At 48.0% G+C, this 21621-nt stretch overlaps 2 protein-coding genes across 2 annotated transcripts in view; both read right to left on the bottom strand.

Moving 5' to 3' along the window:
• Positions 1-6063: 6063 nt before the first annotated feature.
• UFSP1 (UFM1 specific peptidase 1) lies at positions 6064-9256 on the bottom strand. The gene is made up of 2 exons (XM_067469659.1): positions 9222-9256; positions 6064-6778 (listed from the first exon to the last, which is right to left on the bottom strand). The coding sequence occupies exon 2, from the start codon at positions 6758-6760 to the stop codon at positions 6092-6094; it is 669 nt and encodes a 222-aa protein (XP_067325760.1). The 5' UTR covers positions 6761-6778; positions 9222-9256; the 3' UTR covers positions 6064-6091.
• A 5191-nt stretch (positions 9257-14447) lies between these two features.
• SLC12A9 (solute carrier family 12 member 9) overlaps positions 14448-21621 on the bottom strand; it is a 31106-nt gene continuing 23932 nt past the window's right edge. Inside the window, exons 13-14 of the mRNA XM_067469660.1 lie at positions 21242-21388; positions 14448-17563 (exon numbers count right to left, since the gene is read on the bottom strand). Of these exons, the coding sequence (XP_067325761.1) occupies positions 16647-17563; positions 21242-21388 (1064 nt within the window). The 3' untranslated portion in view covers positions 14448-16646. The remainder of the gene's footprint in view (positions 17564-21241; positions 21389-21621) is intronic.

A 21621-nucleotide genomic window follows, 5' to 3' on the forward strand; every position in this document is an offset into this window, starting at 1 on the left:
GCCCTTGAAAACGGCTCGGAAATTCCAGTGGCCAGGATGTTAACCAGGGCTCCTTACAGAGAGAGGTCAACTCTCCTGTTCAAGGAGCTCCATTGGCTGCCGTTTTATTTTCCAAGCCCAATTTAAGGTGCAGGTGCTTACCTTCAAAGCCCTAAACGGTTTGGGACCTGCCTACCTGCGTGACCGCATCTCCGTCTATGAACCCACACATTCACTTCGCTCATCCGGAGAGGCCCTGCTTGTGATTCCGCCTGCGTTGCAAGCACGTTTGGTGGGGACTCGAGACAGGGCCTTTTCTGTGGTGCCCCCCCGACTCTGGTACACCCTCCCCAAAGATCTTAGACAGGCCCCTACGTTGGCAGTCTTTAGAAAGAACTTGAAGACCTGGCTGTTCCGATGTGCCTTCCCCGAATAGGAATCTCCAATACCAAGTCCCAGAAGCACTTTAGTAGAACTTTAGCACTTTAGAAGATTGCTGCACACATAGAATCATAGAGTTGGAAGAGACCTCATGGGCCATCCAGTCCAACCCCCTGCCAAGAAGCAGGAATATTGCATTCAAATCACCCCTGACAGATGGCCATCCAGCCTCTGCTTAAAAGCTTCCAAAGAAGGAGCCTCCACCACACTCTGAGGCAGAGAGTTCCACTGCTGAACGGCTCTCACAGTCAGGAACTTCTTCCTCATGTTCAGATGGAATCTCCTCTCTTGTAGTTTGAAGCCATTGTTCCCTTGCGTCCTAGTCTCCAAGGAAGCAGAAAACAAGCTTGCTCCCTCCTCCTCCCTGTGGCTTCCTCTCACATATTTATACATGGCTATCATATCTCCTCTCAGCCTTCTCTTCTTCAGGCTAAACATGCCCAGTTCCCTAAGCCGCTCCTCATAGGGCTTGTTCTCCAGACCCTTGATCATTTTAGCTTGCCCTGCACTTGCCCTATAATTCTACATACTTCCTGCCACATCAGCACTTTTTATCTTGTACCCATTACTTTGGCCCGGCCCAGTTTTTATAGCGTCTTGATGTATTGTTTATTGCTTGTTGTTTATACTATTTAACTGTTTTAATTTGCTTTAGGTGTTGTTTTGTTGTATTGTGTTTTGAGGCCTTGGCCTTTCTAAGCCGCATCGAGTCCTTCAGGAGATGCTAGCGGGGTACAAATAAAGTTATAATAATAATAGTAATAATAATAATAATAATAATAATAATAATAATAATAATTTATTTATCGTGTCAGGAGCAACCAGACATTTGTATTACATTTTAAACAAAACAAACAAACAAACAAACAGACAAAACACAAAAGTTTGCAAGCTTGGTATTTGATGAAATGTCTTTTGACCAGTATCTGGCCCCTTGGAGTGCCTCTGGTGTTGCCTCAAGAAGGTCCTCCCTTGTGCATCATGTGGCAGGGCTCAGGGTGCATTGCAGCAGGTGGTCAGTGGTTGGCTCTTCTCCATAATAATAATAATAATAATAATAATAATAATATTGTCGAAGTCTTTCATGGCCGGAATCACTGGGTTGTTGTAGGTTTTTCCGGGCTATATGGCCATGTTCTGGAGAAAAATTGCCTCCAGAACAAGGCCATATAGCCCGGAAAAACCTACAACAACCCAATAATAATAATACTTTATTTGTACCCCGCTACCATCTCCCCAAGGGACTCGTTGTCCCTTTCATGATGCCGAGCCCACAATACATCAGCAAAACAACAACAACAGCAATACAAAACAATAAAATGAAACTCATAAACAAAAAAACAAGCAGTGAGCATTAACAATAGCACAACAAAGCTTAAAAATCTATGGCTGGGCCAAATGTAATAATTAAAAATTTAAAAAATAATGCTGAGCATGACCAGGTGAAATATATAACTAGGATAGAATTTCGGAGAGGAAAGGGCGTGCAGACAACAACAACAACAACAACAACAACAACAATAATAGCTTTATTTTTATACCCTGCCTCCATCTCCAAGAGGAGACTTGGGGTGGCTTACAAAGGGACAAGCTCAAAAATACAAATTAAAACAAACACATTAAAATAAAATCAACAAACAGCAATCAAATAAAAACATATTGTGAGAGCCGTTCAGCAGTGGAACTCTCTGCCCCGGAGTGTGGTGGAGGCTCCTTCTTTGGAAGCTTTTAAGCAGAGGCTGGATGGCCATCTGTCAGGGGTGCTTTGAATGCAATCTTCCTGCTTCTTGGCAGAATGGGGTTGGACTGGATGGCCCAGGAGGTCTCTTCCAACTCTTTGATTCTATGATTCTATGATATTACAATCACAGAGCAACATCATTAAAAACAATATCATGGCGGTAAAAATGGCAAAGCAGCTGGCTTGGATGATCTACGGATGGAACAAATCAAGAACTTTGGTCCCAAAGCAAGGCGCTGGCTGCTGGAGCTGATGAACAACTGCACTGCATCCTGTCAGATCCCCAAAATCTGGAGGAAAGCAAGAGTCATCGCCGTCTTGAAGCCAGGCAAAGACCGCAATGACCCCAAAAGCTACAGACCAATCTCCCTGTTGTGCCACCTCTACAAAGTTCTGGAGAGACTTATTTTCATAGAATTACGGAAAAATAGACTCCTGTCTGATCCCACAGCAAGCTGGCTTCAGAAAAGGCAAAAGCTGCACATCGCAAGTGCTGAACCTGACTCAGCACATAGAAGATGGCTTTGAAAGGCAGCAGATCACAGGAGCTGTCTTCAGAGACCTGTCAGCAGACTATGAGACCGCCTCCTCCTGAGAAAAATGTATAACATCACAAAGGACGACCACCTCACCCACCTCATAGGAAACCTGCTACGAAACAGGAGCTTTTTAGTTGAGTTCCAGGGCCAGAGAAGCAGATGGCGGAAACAGAAGAACGGCCTGCCTCAGGGGAGCGTGCTCGTTCCATCCATGTTCAACATCTACACAAATGACCAGCCACTGCCAGAAGGGACAGAGAGTTTCATCTATGCTGATGATCGTGCCATTACTGCTCAAGCAGGGAGCTTTGAGATGGTTGAACAGAAGCTCTCCGAAGCTCTAGGTGCTCTTACTGCCTATTACAGGGAAAACCATCTGATCCCTAATCCATCTAAAACACAGACATGTGCCTTTCTTCTCAAGGACAGACAAGCATCCCGAGCTCTGAGGATTATTCCCTGGGAAGGAATCCCACGGGAGCATTGCAGCGCAACCAAATACCTGGGAGCCACTCTGGACCATGCTCTGACCTACAAGAAGCACTGCCTGAACATCAAGCAAAAAGTGGGTGCTAGAAACAATATCATACGAAAGCTGACTGGCACAACCTGGGGATCACAACCAGACACAGTGAAGGCATCTGCCCTTGTGCTATGCTACTCTGCTGCTGAGTATGCATGCCCAGTGTGGAACACATCTCACCACGCTAAAACAGCGGATGTGGCTCTTAATGAGACATGCCGCATTATCATGAGGTTTCTGTGCCCTACACCACTGGAGAAATTACACTGCTTAGCCGGTATCGCACCACCTGACATCCACTGGGAAGTAGCAGCTAATACTGAAAGGACCAAGGCAGAGACATCTCCAGCTCATCCCCTGTTTGGGTATCAGCCAGCATGTCAACGACTTAAATCTAGAAATAGTTTTCTAAGATCTACAGAGACATTAGCTGGAACACCCCAGAAAGCGAGAGTCCAAAAGTGGCAGGCTCAAACCCAGAACCTCAATCAATGGCTGATACCCAATGAGAGACTCCCTCCTGGGCACACAGAAGACTGGGCGACTTGGAAGGCGCTGAACAGACTGCGCTCTGGCACCACAAGATGCAGAGCCAACCTCAAGAAATGGGGCCAGAAAGTGGAATCCACGACATGCGAGTGTGGAGAAGAGCAAACCACTGACCACCTGCTGCAATGCAACCTGAACCCTGCCACATGCACAAGGGAGGACCTTCTTGCAGCAACACCAGAGGCACTCCAAGTGGCCAGATACTGGTCAAAGGACACTTAATCAACTACCAAACTTGCAAATTTTGTGTTTTGTCTGTTTGTTTGTTTTGTTCTGTTAGAAATGTAATACAATTGACTGGTTGCCCTGACAGGACAAATAAATAAAATAAATGGCTGAACAAAAATTGATGCTAGGTCCGGGCTCAAAGTAAGTGCAATGGTTTTTAAACAGAGCCAAAGGAAAGGGCAAAATTCAAGAGGGCCAGTCTAGAAGGGTAATGCCCTAACCTATTAAAGTGTTGAGATTACAGGAAAGAGAGCCAAATTAAAGTGCAGGAGCTTAGATAAGGTCAACAAAACTCTTCCTCTTTGACTGCCGTCCATCAACTTCAAATTATTGCCAAATCCCAGCTCAAACATCTTGTTCCATTAAGGCTGTGAAATAAAGTGCTGTGAAATAAAGTGCTGTTGGTCCTGCTATACTAAGTGAGATTTACAAGATAGCATTCTTAGGGCAGGTGGGCAGTTGGAGCAAGCACAGAATGTCCATTGCTGATGGTAAGGAGGCCAACCGTTCTGGCAGGGCATTATTCTGAACCCCAGGTTGCAAGGGAGCCCTATCGCTCCCCACAGTCGATCCTTCAGGCAAACTGAAAGGATTTCAGCCCAACATGGATTCGGACTCGTCACCCAGTGTTCCAGTCCAATACTCAAACCAAGGCATCAAGCTGTTCTTGTATTGTATTGTCGAAGGCTTTCATGGCTGGAATCACTAGGTTCTTGTGGGTTTTTTCGGGCTATAGAGCCATGTTGTAGAGGCATTTCTCCTGACGTTTCGCCTGCATCTATGGCAAGCATCCTCAGAGGTAGTGAGGTCTGTTGGAATTAGGAAAAAGGGTTTATATATCTGTGGAATGACTGGGGTGGGGCAAGGAGCTCTTCCCTGCTGCAGTTAGGTGTGAATGTTTAGCTGATCACCTTCATTAGCATTTGAAGGCCTGCCTGAGCCTGGGAAAATCTGTTGCTGGGAGGTGTTAATCTGTGCCTGGTTTTTTCCTCTCTGTTGTTTAGCTGTTATAATTTTAGAGTTTTTTAATACTGGTAGCCAGATTTTGTTCATTTTCATGGTCTCTTCCTTTCTGTTGAAATTGTCCACATGCTTCTTGTGGATTTCAATGGCTTCTCTGTGTAGTCTGATGTAAGCTCACAGCAGCCGCTCCCAATAACGACACAGGACGCCAATCCGTAATCAATCAGGATACTTTTACTACTGGACATCAGACACGAATAAAGCCAGGATTGGCACACAGTCCCAGAGCAACCCTTATATACCCTCCCATACAATTGAATTCCCCTTTCCCGCCGGCCGGGAATCCCGCGCAATATTCCCCGCCAAACCCCAACTGCTTTCCCCCAAGGCCGCCAGCTGCATCTCCTTACCAGCTCTCCATGTCAGGATTCTGGTTTAGTGCGCCAATGTCCAAGGCCATGAAACCAGTTCCTGACAGTCTGACATGGTGGTTGTTCATTTGACATCAGGAGAAATGCCTCTAGAACATGGCTCTATAGCCCGAAAAAACCCACAAGAACCTTGTTCTTGTATTAATTAATTATGGGTCCTATTTGGAGAGGCAGGCAGAATAAAGAAAGAAGTTACGCTGGCAGAGGGCATCCGCAGCAAATCCCCTTCGAAGCTGCCTTGAGTCCCTTCAGGGTAGAGAAAGGCAGGATACAAACAGAGTAAATAAATAAAGAGACTCAGTTCTTGTGGGTTTTTTCGGCCTATCTGGCCATGTTCTAGAGGCATTTCTCCTGACGTTTCGCCTGCATCTATGGCAAGCATCCTCAGAGGTGAGGTCCTCTGAGGATGCTTGCCATCCTCACCTCTGAGGATGCTTGCCATAGATGCAGGCGAAACGTCAGGAGAAATGCCTCTAGAACATGGCCATATAGCCCAAAAAACCCACAAGAACGGAGTGATTCCAGCCATGAAAGCCTTCGACAATACATTAAATAAAGAGAGTTGGACAGGGGAGTGTGTAGACCACGGTATCCTTCTGAGGCACCTTGCAGGGACTGTTCTGCAGTGGCTCCAGTTCTTCCTGACTGAACGAATGAACAACAACAACAACAACAACAAATTATTATATTATTGGTTTTACGAGGGAGGAGACCCTTTAGTCCAGAACTGGGGCAGGCAGAGATTGTAGAAGGAGCTCTCCTCAAAGGACTCGAGTCCCCTCCAAGAAACCCAGCCGCTTGCCTGCAACTCTCTCTTCGGGAGGGAGCCAGCCCTGCCGTAATAGTGCGGATCCAGAACCAGGAGGTGATGCCCTTGGGGGCCGGAGCAGACGCCCAGCAACCCCTTCGAGGAGTTGTCTCGGTCCCCTCCCATCATGACGGGACCCCCACCTGACTGGAAATGGCTGTACAAAGCCTCCAGCTGCGTCTCCAGCTCCCGGCCGCAGGGGACGTGGAGCAGCTTGCCTGGAATGGCATAGAAGTAGTCCAGGCACAAAGCCGCTTCCACGGTGCCGATCCAATCCTTGGAGCCGGCAAAGGAAGGGGGCTTGTCCCCCATCTCAACCAGGGAAGCCTGGATTTCCGTCAAGGAAGGCACTGGGCGGGGATCGATGTGTCGCTGGTCGGCTGAGGCCACCAGCCAGGAGCATAGCGTCTGCAGTGTCCGGTAGCCGCACCCCCAGCCTCGGTCGTCCAGGCCGTCACAGCCGTAGTGGAAGTAGAGGCAGGAGCCGGAGACGAGGGCCACACGACGAGGAGAGCCGGGAAAGGGCAAACCCCGGTGGACGTCCAACAGCAAGGACATCTTCCTCAAGGGGCAGGCCTGCACATGGAATAGAACCAGAGAGAATAGAATAGAATCAGAGAGGGTCACCTAGTCTGACCCCCAACACACAATCCAAGCCTTCCCAACAGATAGCCATCCAAACTCCAGAGAAGGAGACTCCCAGGCAGTAGCAAATTCTACCATGTTAGGAAGATCTTCCTAATGGGTTGTTGTAGGTTTTTTTGGGCTATATGGCCATGTTCTAGAGGCATTCTCTCCTGACGTTTTGCCTGCATCTATGGCAAGCATCCTCAGAGGTAGTGAGGTCTGTTGGAACTAGGAAAATGGGTTTATATATCTGAGGAATGACCAGAGTGGGACAAACGACTCTTCTCTGCTGGAGCAAGGTGTGAATGGGTTATTGTAGGTTTTTTCGGGCTATATGGCCATGTTCTAGAGGCATTCGCTCCTGACGTTTCGCCTGCATCTATGGCAAGCATTCTCAGAGGTAGTGAGGTCTGTTGGAAGTAGGAAAAAGGGTTTATATATTTGTGGAATGACCAGGGTGGGACAAAGGACTCTTGTCTGCTGGATCGTCCTAATGTTTAGGTCAGCCATGGGCCAACTTCATCCCACCATCCAGGTGTTTTGGACTTCAACTCCCACACGTGGGTATGCAGATGATCCCTTGATGGAGGTTCCAAGAGGACAAAGGCATGGGCCAACTTTGGCCTTCCCTCCAAGTGTTTTGGACTCCAACTCCCACAATTCCTAACGGCCAATAGGCCGTTAGGAATTGTGGGAGTTGGAGTCCAAAACACTTGGAGGGAAGGCCAAAGTTGGCCAATGGCGGTAAATCTAGATGTAGAGGAATTGTGGGAATTGAAGTCCAAAACACCCAGAGGGATGAAATTTGCTCATGTCTGCATTACACTATGCAACACAATTTTTGTTCGTGGGTTATAAGGGTCTGATCATGGCAGCCTAAGAACAAGCCATTCTGAACTCCACCAATGATGTAATTGAAACAATTTTAGCACACAGAACTCCCACGACCAACAGAAAATACTAGAAGAGTTTGGTGGGCACTAACCTTAAGTTTTAGAGTTGTAGTTCACCTACATCCAGAGAGCACTGTGGATTCAAACAATGATGGATCTGGACCAAACCTGGCACGAATACTCAATATGCCCAAATGTGAACACTGGTGGAGTCTGGGGAAAATAGATCTTGACATTTGGGAGTTGTAGTTGCTGGGATTTATAGTTCAATTCAATCAAAGAACATTCTGAAACCCACCAACGATAGAATTGGCTCAGACTTCCCACATGGAATCCCCATAACCATCAGAAAATGCTTATGGTCTTTGGCGACCCCTCTGACACCCCCTTGCGACCCCCTCAGGGGTCCCGACCCCCAGGTTGAGAAACACTGCACTAGAAGGATTTGGTGGGCATTGACCTTGAGTTTTGGAGTTGTAGTTAACCTACATCCAGAGAGCACTGTAGACTCAAACAATGATGGATCTGGACCAAAGTTGGCACGAAAACTCCATATGCCCAAATGTAAATACTGGTGGAGTTTGGGGAAAATAGAATCCTGACATTTGGGAGTTGTCGTTGCTGAGATTTGTAGTTCACCTACAATCAAAGAGTATTCTGAACTCCACCAATGACATAATTGAAACAATTTTAGCACATAAAACACCCATGACCAACAAAACACTAGAAGAGTTGGATGGGCATTGACCTTGGGTTTTAGAGTTGTAGTTCACCTACACCCAGAGAGCAGTGTAGACTCAAACAATGATGGATCTGGACCAAACTTGGCACGAATACTCCATATGCCCAAATGTAAACACTGGTGGAATTTGGGGAAAATAGAATCCTGACATTTGGGAGTTGTAGTTGCTGAGTTGTAGTTCACCTACAATCAAAGAGCATTCTGAACTCCACCAATGACGTAATGAAAACAATTTTAGATCTCCCACGACCAACAGAAAATATTAGAAGGGTTTGGTGGGCATTGACCTTGAGTTTGGGAGTTGTAGTTCACTTACATCCAGAGAGCTCTGTGGACTCAAACAATGCTGGATCTGGACCAAACTTGGCACAAATACTCAATATGCCCAAATGTGAACACTGGTGGAGTTTGGGGAAAATAGACCTTGACATTTGGGAGTTGTAATTGCTGGGATTTATAGTCCACCTACAATCAAAGAGCATTCTGAACCCTACCAACGATGGAACTGAACCAAACTTGAAACATGCAACTTCCATGACCAACAGAAAATAAGGGAAGGGTTTGGTGGGCATTGACGTTGAGTTTGGGAGTTGTAGTTCACCTACATCCAGAGAGCAGTGTGGACTCAAACAATGATGGATCTGGACCAAACTTGGCACGAATACTCACTATGCCCGAATGTGAACACTGCCTCTACTATTCGAACGTTTGGTCCCACAACCAGGGCCTCCCTTCTATCACCCCTCCTCAAACCCACCTCCTCCTCCTCCTTCTCTTCCTCCTGGTCCCCTAGGAAGCTCCAACCATAGAGAGAGGCCCTCTTCCTAAGGCCCACTTCCGGAAGTGGCCTCTCAACCATAGAGACAGGTCCTATTCCGGAAGTGGCCTCACGAAGGCGCAGCGGCCATCTTTAGCCTGGGCACTGGCTCCCCCGGAAGTCGTGTGAACAGCCCACTTGGGATTGGAAGGGACGCCCAAAGGAAATGGCTTTCTCCAAAGGCGGGAATTATTGAATCCTAGAATCCAAGAGTTGGAAGAGACCTCCTGGGCCATCATCCAGTCCAAGCCCATTCTGCCAAGAAGCAGGAATATTGCATTCAAATCACTCCTGACAGATGGCCATCCAGCCCCTGTTTAAAAGCTTCCAAAGAAGGAGCCTCCACCACACTCCGGGGCAGAGAGTTCCACTGCTGAACGGCTCTCACAGTCAGGAAGTTCTTCCTCATGTTCAGATGGAATCTCCTCTCTTGTAGTTTGAAGCCATTGTTCCATTGCGTCCTAGTCTCCAAGGAAGCAGAAAACAAGCTTGCTCCCTCCTCCCTGTGGCTTCCTCTCACATATTTTATACATGGCTATCATATCTCCTCTCAGCCTTCTCTTCTTCAGGCTAAACATGCCCAGCTCGTTAAGCCGCTCCTCATAGGGCTTGTTCTCCAGACCTTTGATCATTTGAGTTACCCTCCTCTGGACACATTCCAGTTTGTCAATATCTCTCTTGAATTGTGGTGCCAAGAATTGGACACAATATTCCAGGTAAAGTGGTCTAACCAGAGCAGAATAGAGCACGGGGAGCATGACTTCCTTAGATCTAGACACTATGCTCCTCTTGATGCAGGCCAAAATCCCATTGGCTTTTTTTGCCACCACATCACATTGTTGGCTCATGTTTGTTTTCCACGAGGACTCCAAGATCTTTTTCACACGTCCTGCTCTCGAGCCAGGCATCCCCCATTCTGTCTCTTTGCATTTCGTTTTTCCTGCCAAAGTGGAGTATCTTGCATTTGTCCCTGTTGAACTTCATTTTGTTAGTTTTGGCCCATCATCTCTCTAATCTGTCAAGATTGTTTTGAATCCTGCTCCTGTCCTCTGGAGTCTTGGCTCTCCCTTCCACTTTGGTGTCAACTGCAAACTTGAGGATCATTTCACCTGCATTTGTGGCAGGAATCCCCAGAGGTTGTGAGGTCTGTTAGAAACTAGGAAAATTGGGTTTATATATCTGTGGAAAATCCAGGGTGGGAGAAAGAACTCTTGTCTATTGGAGATAGGTGTGAAAGTTTCAATTGGTCACCTTAATTAGCATTTGATAGCCTGACAATTTTTATGTGTGGCTTGTTACTGCCTGGGGGAATCCTTTGCTGAGAGGTGATTAGCTGTTCCTGATTGTTTCTTGTTTGGAATTTTTATGTGTGTCTTGCTACTGCCTGGGGGAATCCTTTGCTGAGAGGTGATTAGCTGTTCCTGATTGTTTCTTGTCTGGAATTTTTATGTGTGTCTTGCTACTGCCTGGGGGAATCCTTTGCTGAGAGCTGATTAGCTGTTCCTGATTGTTTCTTGTCTGGAATGTTTTAATGTGTGGCTTGTTACTGCCTGGGGGAATTCTTCGCTGAGAGGTGATTAGCTGTTCCTGATTGTTTCTTGTCTGGAATTTTGTATTTGTGTCTTGCTACTGCCTGGGGGAATCCTTTGCTGAAAGGTGATTAGTTGTTCCTGATTGTTTCTTGTCTGGAATTTTTGATGTGTGGCTTGTTACTGCCTGGGGGAATCCTTTGCTGAGAGGTGATTAGCTGTTCCTGATTGTTTCTTGTCTGGGATTTTTGATGTCTGGCTTGTTACTGCCTGGGGGAATCCTTTGCTGAGAGGTGATTAGCTGTTCCTGATTGTTTTTTGTCTGGAATTCTTTATGTGTGGCTTGTTACTGCCTGGGGGAATCCTTTGCAATACAATTCCAATGTCCTCTGTGTCTCTCCCCTCGTGTGGTCTGCCCTTCTTGCATTCCAGCCCGTTCACAGCCCAAAAAAGGCAGCCAAGACCGGGTTGCGTGGTCCGTCCCCACCCATCCTATGAAAACAGACCGCTCACAACACTGCGATGGTTCACATAAGTCTCACTTTTATTGCCGAGTTCCATTAAAAGTAGAAATCCCCTTCCTTCTCCGAACTACCGAGTTAGTGTTAGTCCCTAAATGCCAGCGGTAGCTCCCCAAAGGAGACAACCACAGCGACCCATTCACACAAAATCCATCCACCCTCGCAAACTCACTCTCCCTCCCTCCCTCCCTCCCTCCCTGGGGTGATCAACCTTCAGAGGAACGTGACCCCCTTCCCATCGAACCCCGATTAATTTGCTCGTTAATGATTAGTCCAAGCAGCTCCGGGGATAGGGTGGGGTGCACTGAAGTGTTGGGGGGCAACTCCGTACCCCTTCAGGGACACCCCCTTACCGGAATCACTGTTAGCAAAGTTAAGGGAAGACGATGGAAAAATCAATGGTTGGGAAAATTAATGGAGACGTCCTTCCCGTCCTCCTGAGACGCACGATTTGCAGGAATTGAGCAAAATGGGGGAAGGAATGGGCAAGAAACAGGGTTTTCTCTGAGGCTGCTCCAAAATTTGTCCATCTATGGTAGGCCTGGGCAAAATTGGGCCCTTTGGGTGTTTTGGACTTCAACTCCCACCATTCCTGGCCTCAGGCCCCTTCCTTTCCCCCCTCAGCCACTTAAACTAGATAATAGATCTAAAAGATGCCTACCTTCATATCCCGACAAATAGATATAACGCTTAAGCGGCTGAGGGGGAAAAGGAAAGGGCCTGAGACCAGGAATGGTGGGAGTTGAAGTCCAAAACACCTAGAGGACCCACGTTTGCCCATACCTGACCTATATCAAAACAATCATTTTTGGAGGATCTCACAGTTTGGGAAACTATGGATTGCAACTCCCCAGATCCATTGCTGAGCTGGCCCGAGGGAAATCTGGACCTGGGAACTGTAGTAAACAAGGCCAGATATCCTCATAATGTAGACAAGTGCTTTTAGTTATTACTATTACTATTATTATTGGCCTAATAATGGCATCCTGGCCATTGAAGGCCAAAAAAAGGGTGTTACTTTCCTCATCTCTGGACACAGCTTGGAAGATCTGGCCTTCTTTGACTCATGGAAGCATTAGTTAGTGAAGAAAACGGAGCGAGGCACGATTCATCTTCTCTTTTCTTCGTTCTGGCTTAAGGTAAGAAGGCATGAGAATTGTCTTCCTCTAGATCAGGCATGAGCAAACTTTTGGACTTCAACTCCCACAATTCCTAACAGCTGGTAGGAAGTCCAAAACATTTGGAAGTCCCAAGTTTGCCCATGCCTGAGCTAAAACATATTGATTCCCATCAGTTCCAGACAGATGTTGACTCCTTAATTGGTGTTGGTAAACGTAAGGAGCCTTGTTGTTGACTTCCTTCTTAAACAGACATCAGTTTCCTTAATTTAAAAGAGCTGTTGTCTTTGACCATGTAAACATGTTGTTTCCAACAATAATCAAGTCAGTTGTATCAACAAGACGGCACATGCACCTGTACCAGGCCTGGGCAAACTTTGGCCCTCCAGGTGTTTTGGATTTCAACTCCCACAATTCCTAACAGCCGGTAGGAAGTCCAAAACATTTGGAAGGCCCAAGTTTGCCCATGCCTGAGCTAAAACATATTGATTCCCATCAGTTCCAGACAGATGTTGACTCTCCTTAATTGGTGTTGGCAAACATAAACGTGTGGTTGACTTCCTTCTTAAACAGACATCTGTTTCCTTAATTTAAAAGAGCTGTTGTCTTTGACCATGTAAACATGTTGTTTCCACCAATAATCAAGTCAGTTGTATCAACAAGACGGTACATGCATCTGCACCAGGCCTGGGCAAACTTTGGCCTTCTAGGTGTTTTGTGTCAGTGTGTAATTCATGTATGAAGTGTGTTTAAATGTAATTTTATGTGATAGGATTGTGATTGGTATAGAGTTGTATTGCCAGGATGTAGGCTGACGCAGAAGGGTTAAACAGCAACATAACAAGCTGTGAGAATGTGACCCTGAGTTCTTGCTCTGTGAAAAATTAGGGAGTGCCAGAGATAAACTTCCTTCCAGCTGCAGTTTGCGTTAGTTCCTATCTCTTTCGGTTTGTGTTCTTCACATCTGTCTGCTGATGGTCTATGTTGTCTATTTTGAGCTGCTTAAGTACAGCTAAAAACCTGCTTTTACCGGAGACTCCAGAGTCCATTATTCTGAGGTTCTGCGATACTCTGCTACATGCCAACATTTTGGACTTCAACTCCCACCATTCCTAACAGCCTCAGGACCCTTTTCCTTTTCCATTTCTTTTTCCACTTAAGCAGCTGAGAGGGGAAAGGAAGGGACCTGAGGCTGTTAGGAATGGTGGGAGTTGGAATTCTTCCCTTGGCTTCTCATGGGGTGTTCACTCTTGCTGGGGACCTCTTGGGCATTGCTGTCGGCCACGTCTATTACTTCTTGGAAGATGTCTTCTCAAACCAGCCTGGCGGAGGAAGATTTCTGAGGACGCCATCCCTATTGAAAGCGATCTTCGACACACTGGAAGAAGACCCCAATTACAACTCGCTGTTAGAGGAGCGGCCGAGAGGCTTTGCTTGGGGTGAAGGGCAGTGTTTGGGGGGCTGAAGGCGTATGAGAGAGAGAGAAATGCATACATCTGAGAGAGAAATGCATACAAACTCGTCCAGACTACTCTGGACGAGTTTGACCCCTCCTTTGGCCAAAGCATTTTGCAGGACAGAGACAAATTTGGTTCATATTCCAGGGGGAAAAAAACCCTGGCATTGGGTTGTTGTAGGTTTTTTCGTTCTAGATGGCCATATTCTAGAGGCATTCTTGCCTGACGTTTCGCCTGCATCTATGGCAAGCATCCTCAGACCTCACTACCTCTGAGGATGCTTGCCATAGATGCAGGCGAAACGTCAGGAGAGAATGCCTCTATAACAGTGGTTCTCAACCTGTGGGTCCCCAGGTGTTTTTGCCCTACAACTCGCAGATATCCCAGCCAGTTTACCAGCTGTTAGGATTTCTGGGAGTTGAAGGCCAAAAACATCTGGGGACCCCAGGTTGAGAACCACTGCTCTAGAGGCATTCTCTCCTGACATTTCGCCTGCATTTATGGCAAGCATCCTCAGAGGTAGTGAGGTCTGAGGATGCTTGCCATAGATGCAGGCAAAACGTCAGGAGAGAATGCCTCTAGAACATGGCCATATAGCCCGAAAAAACCTACAACAACCCAATGATTCCGGCCATGAAAACCTTCGACAAGACATTAAACCTGGCATTGCAAGAGGGTCAAAACAAACGACAAATTGCCTGAGCCGAATCCAAGATGACATTTTCTCCAGTCGTCTCACAACAATAACAACAACAATGTGTGTGTATGTGTGTGTGTGTGTGTGTATAAAGTTTCCCAGTTTCAGTTGGTACCAGAAACTGGGAGCACACGAACATTTTGATTTTAGTGGTCCGTAGGAGACGTCGCTTTAAATGTCTGGCTTTGGATACAAAGGCCAGATATTCTTCCTGGAAAAAAAAAACTTTTGCAATAGTGCGGGAAGGCAAAGACAAAGGCGTCTGACCGGGTTCTAGACTTAAGAGATCTAGACTTGGACTCAATCTGCCTTCAAAGAGAGGTTTTGGCGACACATGGCCCATCATGCGCTATTCTTCCTGGAAAAAAACTTTTGCAATAGTGCGGGAAGGCAAAGAGAAAGGCGTCTGACCGGGTTCTAGACCTAGAGATCTAGACTCGGGACTCAGTCTGCCTTCAAAGAGAGGCTTTGGCGACACATGGCCCATCATGCACTATTCTTCCTGGAAAAAAACTTTTGCAATAGTGCGGGAAGGCAAAGAGAAAGGCGTCTGACCGGGTTCTAGACTTAAGAGATCTAGACTCAGGACTCAATCTGCCTTCAAAGAGAGGCTTTGGCTACACATGGCCCATCATGCGCTATTCTTCCTGGAAAAAAACTTTTGCAATAGTGCGGGAAGGCAAAGAGAAAGGCGTCTGACTGGGTTCTAGACCTAGAGATCTAGACTCAGGACTCAATCTGCCTTCAAAGAGAGGCTATGGCGACACATGGCCCATCATGCGCTATTCTTCCTGGAAAAAAACTTTTGCAATAGTGCGGGAAGGCAAAGAGAAAGGCGTCTGACCGGGTTCTAGACCTAGAGATCTAGACTCGGGACTCAATCTGCCTTCAAAGAGAGGCTTTGGCGACACATGGCCCATCATGCGCTATTCTTCCTGGAAAAAAACTTTTGCAATAATGCGGGAAGGCAAAGAGAAAGGCGTCTGACCGGGTTCTAGACCTAGAGATCTAGACTCAGGACTCAATCTGCCTTCAAAGAGAGGCTTTGGCGACACATGGCCCATCATGCGCTATTCTTCCTGGAAAAAAACTTTTGCAATAGTGTGGGAAGGCAAAGAGAAAGGCGTCTGACCTGGTTCTAGACCTAGAGATCTAGACTCAGGACTCAATCTGCCTTCAAAGAGAGGCTTTGGCGACACACGGGCCATCATGCGCTTCCTGCCGGCGAAAGGGTTTTGGGACTCCTTCTGAAGCCAAAGCCTGAGGAAGAAGAAGAAGTCCTTTGCTGGAGTCTGTGTTGACTGTCAATAAACACCCGGGGAAAAAGGAATTGTGGGAGTTGTGAGTCTAAAACACCTGGAAGACTGAAGTTTGCCCATGCCTGATCTAGATTTAAGAGGAACCAAGCCAAGAGCCTCAGAAATGGGTCCACAACTGAGATGAGACAGTCCTCTTTCCTCCCCTAGAGATGCCCAATGGAAGACCGAGCCGAGCTATCTGGAACTGATGAGCGAAGGAACATGAAAAACCAAACCAGATTGGAAGAGAATTCCTGCAAAGGAAGACTGGAAGATACTGAAGGTCCCCCCAAATGTGAGAAAACGGTGTTGTCCTGCAACCGTATCCAAAGGTCAATAGTTTCTGCTACGACGTGAGGCCATGGAAGGCATATATCGTCCCAAACCGAGGGACGAAAGAGACTCCTCTCAAAGCACGGAAAGCTTTTCTTTGTCCAACTGAAATCTCCAGACCAAACTAAGATTTGTGAAGCACTTTGTAACAGCCAAAAGCCACGGCTCTCCAAAGCCACGGAGGCAAAACCTCCCCCCAAATGGGTTCTGTGTGAAGTTTGCTCCAAAGACAAGGCACCCTTTCTTTCCCTCTCCTCCTTTTTCCAAACGCACCACAATGTTTCTTCTGATCACATTGAAGTTTTGCCCCAGAAGGCGAATCCTTCTTTGGAAAAATCCTGGAGAGAGGGAGGGAAGACTCCGACTCCCACAATCCACAAAAGGGAGACCTGGGAGTTGTAGTTCCTGACCCTCAGAGCTCAGTGCAGGTGACGGGGGTGAGGCCGTGGATGAGCAAGGTGGGCCCCAGGTCTGTGGTCAGGATACGCAGCTGCTCCAGGTAGCGCTCGTACTGTGCGGTGTCAGCGGGAGGCCGTGGCAGGTACAGGAAGCGCACGGCGGTCTGCCCTCCTTGCTTCCTCACCAGGTTGTTGACGGACGCCAAGTACTCGTCCGTCACGCGGAAAGTGGTGGCTGCGTTGAGGAAGGTCTCCCCGTCGTGCGGGGGGGACGAGGTCTCCGTCTCAGAGGGCTGTTGCTGGAGTCCGTTGAGGGCCACCACTTGGTCCCAGGTGACGATCTTGATGGTGGCTTTGATGCGCAGCTTGGTCAGCAGCTCCCGCAGCTTCTCCTCCTTACCCACCCAGCCTACGTCGCCGGACTCCACGCAGAGGAAGATGCGCAGCCGGGCGGCCTTCCAGGAGCTGACCATGGTCAGGATGCAGGCCATCTGGAGCAGGAAGAGGCTGCAGATGTCCACGTAGGTCGGGGTGTGGGGCCGCAGCAGGTTCAGGGGCCACACGTCGATGTAGCGCCCCTCAAAACGCCGCTTGGAGGAGCTGGAGGAGGAGGAGGAAGAGGTGGAGGAAGTGGAGGAGGAGGAAGGCGAGGAAGGCTGGTCCTTCTCCAGGAGGTGGAAGTAGCGCGCCAGGCACACGTTCTTGTGCATCTTCACCGCATCTGAGATTATGGCCACGTACTCAGCCGGGCTCAACGCCCGAGGGCTCTCTGCTGGGCGCACAGGAGGGAAGTGAGCTTGCAAGGCTGCCAGGTCCACGCCGAACTCATCGTTCTCCCGTGCCTGGATGAAGGCCGGGTCTTGGAGGAAGTAGTCTTCTGGGACACAGTCGTCGTAGAAGCCCAGGACCAGCGTGTTGGGTTTCATGCCACCTGTGCCAGGAGGAGGAAAGAGGTGAACCCAATGGCAGGACCTGCGAGGGACTGCCATTTATTTTATTTTATTTATTTACAGTATTGATATTCCACCCTTCTCACCCCGCAAGAGTGGCTGATACCCCTGTTTGGGTATCAGCCAGCACGCCAACGACTTAAATCTAGACATAGTTTTCTAAGATCTACAGAGACACTTCCTGGAACACCTCAGCAAGCAAGAGTCCAAAAGTGGCAGGCTCAAACCCAGCATCTCAACCAATGGCTGATACCAAATGAGAGACTCCCCCCTGGGCACTCAGAGGACTGGGCGACTTGGAAGGCGCTGAACAGACTGCGCTCTGGCACCACGAGATGCAGAGCCAACCTTCAGAAATGGGGCCACAAAGTGGAATCCTCGACATGCGAGTGTGGAGAAGATCAAACCACTGACCACCTGCTGCAATGCAACCTGAGCCCTGCCACATGCACAAAGGAGGACCTTCTTGCAGCAACACCGGAAGCACTCCAAGTGGCCAGATACTGGTCAAAGGACATTTAACCAACTACCAAACTCACAAGTTTTGTATCTTTCTGTTTGTTTGCTTTGTTCATTCGGAGTTTCGGACTAAGATGCTATCTCTATGCAGATGACGTCCAAATCTGTCACTCCTTCTCACCTGTCACCAAGGAGGCTGTCCAGACATTGAACCGGTGTTTAGCCGCTGTATCGGACTGGATGAGAGCTAACAAATTGAAATGGAATCCAGACAAGACAGAGGTCCTACTGGTCAGTCGCAAGACCGAACAGGGCATAGGGTTACAGCCTGTGTTAGACGGGGTTACACTCCCCCTGAAGACGCAGGTTCGCAGCTTGGGAGTGATCCTGGACTCACCGCTGAGCCTGGAGCCCCAGGTCTCAGCGGTGGCCGGGAGAGCTTTTGCACAATTAAAACTTGTGCGCCAGCTGCGCCCGTACCTTGGGAAGTCGGATCTGGCCACAGTGGTCCACGCTCTTGTCACATCCCGGTTGGATTACTGCAATGCACTCTACGTGGGGTTGCCTTTGAAGACTGCTCGGAAACTTCAACTAGTCCAGTGAGAAGCAGCCAGATTGCTCACCGGAGCGGCGTACAGGGAGCACACCACCCCCCTGCTGTGTCAGCTCCACTGGCTGCCGATCCAATTCCGAGCACAATTCAAAGTGTTGGTTTTGACCTACAAAACCCTATACGGTTCCGGCCCAGTGTATCTGTCCGAACGGATCTCCCTCTACATCCCACCTCGAAGTTTAAGATCTTCTGGGGAGGCCCTGCTCTCGACCCCGCCAGTGGCACAAGTGAGACTGGCGGGGACGAGGAGCAGGGCCTTCTCAGTGGTGGCCCCCCACCTGTGGAACTCACTCCCCGGGGAGATCAGATCGACGACTTCCCTTCTAGCGTTTAGGAAAAAACTAAAGACCTGGATGTGGGACCAAGCTTTTGGCCATGCTGACAACTGATTAAAGGACCTATCGATAGACAAGGACAATGGAATGGAATGGATATATGGACTCTGATATATGGACTCTGACATGAGATAGTTTTTATAATTTTAATAGGTATTGATGTTTCATTTTAATTGTTGAACTGTTATATTTTGTATTGTTTGTTGTGTGATTTGGGCATCTAATTGTGCCTCCTTTGTAAGCCGCCCTGAGTCCCCCCCGGGGTGAGAAGGGCGGGGTATAAGTAGATGAAATAAATAAATAAATAAATTGTCCTGTTAGAAATATATATAATGGACTGGCTGCTCTGACACGACAAATAAAAATAAAACCCTGCAAGGAACTCAAGGCAGATCACAATGCACATATACATGGCAAACATTCAATGCTATAGACCAGTGTTTCTCAACCTTTCTAATGCCGTGACCCCTAAATACAGTTCCTCATGTTGTGGTGACCCCCAACCATAACATTATTTTCGTTGCTACTTTATAACTGTAATTTTGCTACTGTTAGGAATCGTAATGTAAATGTATTTTCATTGTTACAAATTGAACATAATTAAAGCATAGTGATTAATCACAAAAACAACATGTTTTGGGGAGGTTGGACAATGGATGATGGGATCTGCAGTACCTTCAAACGATTGAGCTCTGACTTCCACAGACCTGGGTCGCCCGGCTCGGGGGGCATGAGCCGGGTGACCTAGGCTCCGAGGTAGAGCGTGGGCCGTGTGGGGAGCCATTTTGAGGAGGGGGCAGGGTCAAAGGAGGTGGACTCGCAACCCCTCCAAAATAGCCTTGCGACCCCCCTGGGGGTCGCGACCCCCAAGTTGAGAACCACTGCTATAGACACACCACATATAGAGACAGACACACAGAGGCTATTAACTTTCCAGCTTCATGAGGGTATGTTTGAATTCCGGCCACCGGGGGGAGCTGTTGCTTCACCGTCACTTGTGACACCAATGGAGTACTTCCTCATTCTTTTGCACAGCTGCTGGAGATTTTTATGGCATCGTAAATTAGTTAAAATAATCTCCCCGCAAAAGTGGTACTTAAATTTCCTACTTGACAGAGGCAACTGTCTTTCGGGCTGCAAAGGGCGACAGCAAGGTAGACAAATGGTTGGGAGCTTACGCCGACCCGGGCTGGCTTCGAACCCATGACCTTTCGGTCAGTAGTGATTTTAATGTAGCTGACTCCCAACCAGCTGCGCTACAACCCAGTCACAAACTGGGAGAACCAGACGAAGTCAACTTCATGAGGGTATGTTTGAATTCCAGCCACCGGGGGGAGCTGTTGCTTCACCTTCACTTGTGACACCAATGGAGTACTTCCTCATTCTTTTGCACGCTGCTGGAGATTTTTATGGCATCGTAAATTAGTTAAAATAATCTCCCCGCAAAAGTGGTACCTAAATTTCCTACTTGACAGTAGGGCTACAAAGGGCAACAGCAAGCTAGAGAAATGGTTGGGAGCTTACGCCGACCCGGGCTGGGTTCGAACCCATGACCTTTCGGTCAGTAATGATTTTAATGCAGCTGACTCCCAACCAACTGCGCCACAACCCAGTCACAAACTGGGAGAACCAGACAAAGTCAGCTTCATGAGGGTATGTTTGAATTCCAGCCACCAGGGGGAGCTGTTGCTTCACCGTCACTTGTGACACCAATGGAGTACTTCCTCATTCTTTTGCACACTGCTGGAGAGTTTTATGGTGTCGTAAATTAGTTAAATTAACCTCCCCGCAAAAGTGGTAACTAAATTTCCTACTTGACAGAGGCAACTGTCTTTCGGGCTGCAAAGGGTGACAGCAAGCTAGAGAAATGGTTGGGAGCTTACGCCGACCCGGGCTGGCTTCGAACCCATGACCTTTCGGTCAGTAGTGATTTTAATGCAGCTGACTCCCAACCAGCTGCGCCACAACCTGGTCACAAACTGGGAGAACCAGACAAAATCAGCCTTGGGTTGAGGAATGCATCCTTACAGGAAGAACTGTATGGACAGGGCTTGGAAAAGATCCTTTTTTGGACTATCCTTCCCAAAATCCCCTAGCCAGTACAGCCCTAATGAAAGCCTAACCTCCTTCTTTCTGTTTTCCTGCAACCCGCCTGGTGAAGATGAGGCACTGGAGATGGATGAAGTCCCAAAAGGCTCACCCTACTACTTCCCGGCTCACCCAAATAACCACCGTGCCGTCCCCATTCTCACCCAATCCGGTGATCCGCAGGAGGTGTTGCGTCCCTTGCCGGACCGAAGGGGAGAGCGTCAGGTCCACAAAGGCTTTGATGTTCAGCTTGTCCACCAAGCTCAGCCAGAAGTTATAATGGGCCTGGATGGGGTCAGACGGCATGGTATCTGCAGGAAGGAGACACAAATGCATCGAAGATCTCTTGCGAGTTGGGTCTAGTTAGTACATAGAATCATAGAATCAAAGAGTTGGAAGAGACCTCCTGGGCCATCATCCAGTCCAACCCCATTCTGCCAAGAAGCAGGAATATTGCATTCAAAACACCCTCAACAGATGGCCATCCAGCCCCTGTTTAAAAGCTTCCAAAGAAGGAGCCTCCACCACACTCCGGGGCAGAGAG

This window comes from Anolis sagrei, chromosome 6 (assembly GCF_037176765.1).
Source record: "Anolis sagrei isolate rAnoSag1 chromosome 6, rAnoSag1.mat, whole genome shotgun sequence".
In the NCBI taxonomy this organism is placed as follows: Eukaryota; Metazoa; Chordata; class Lepidosauria; order Squamata; family Dactyloidae; genus Anolis; species Anolis sagrei.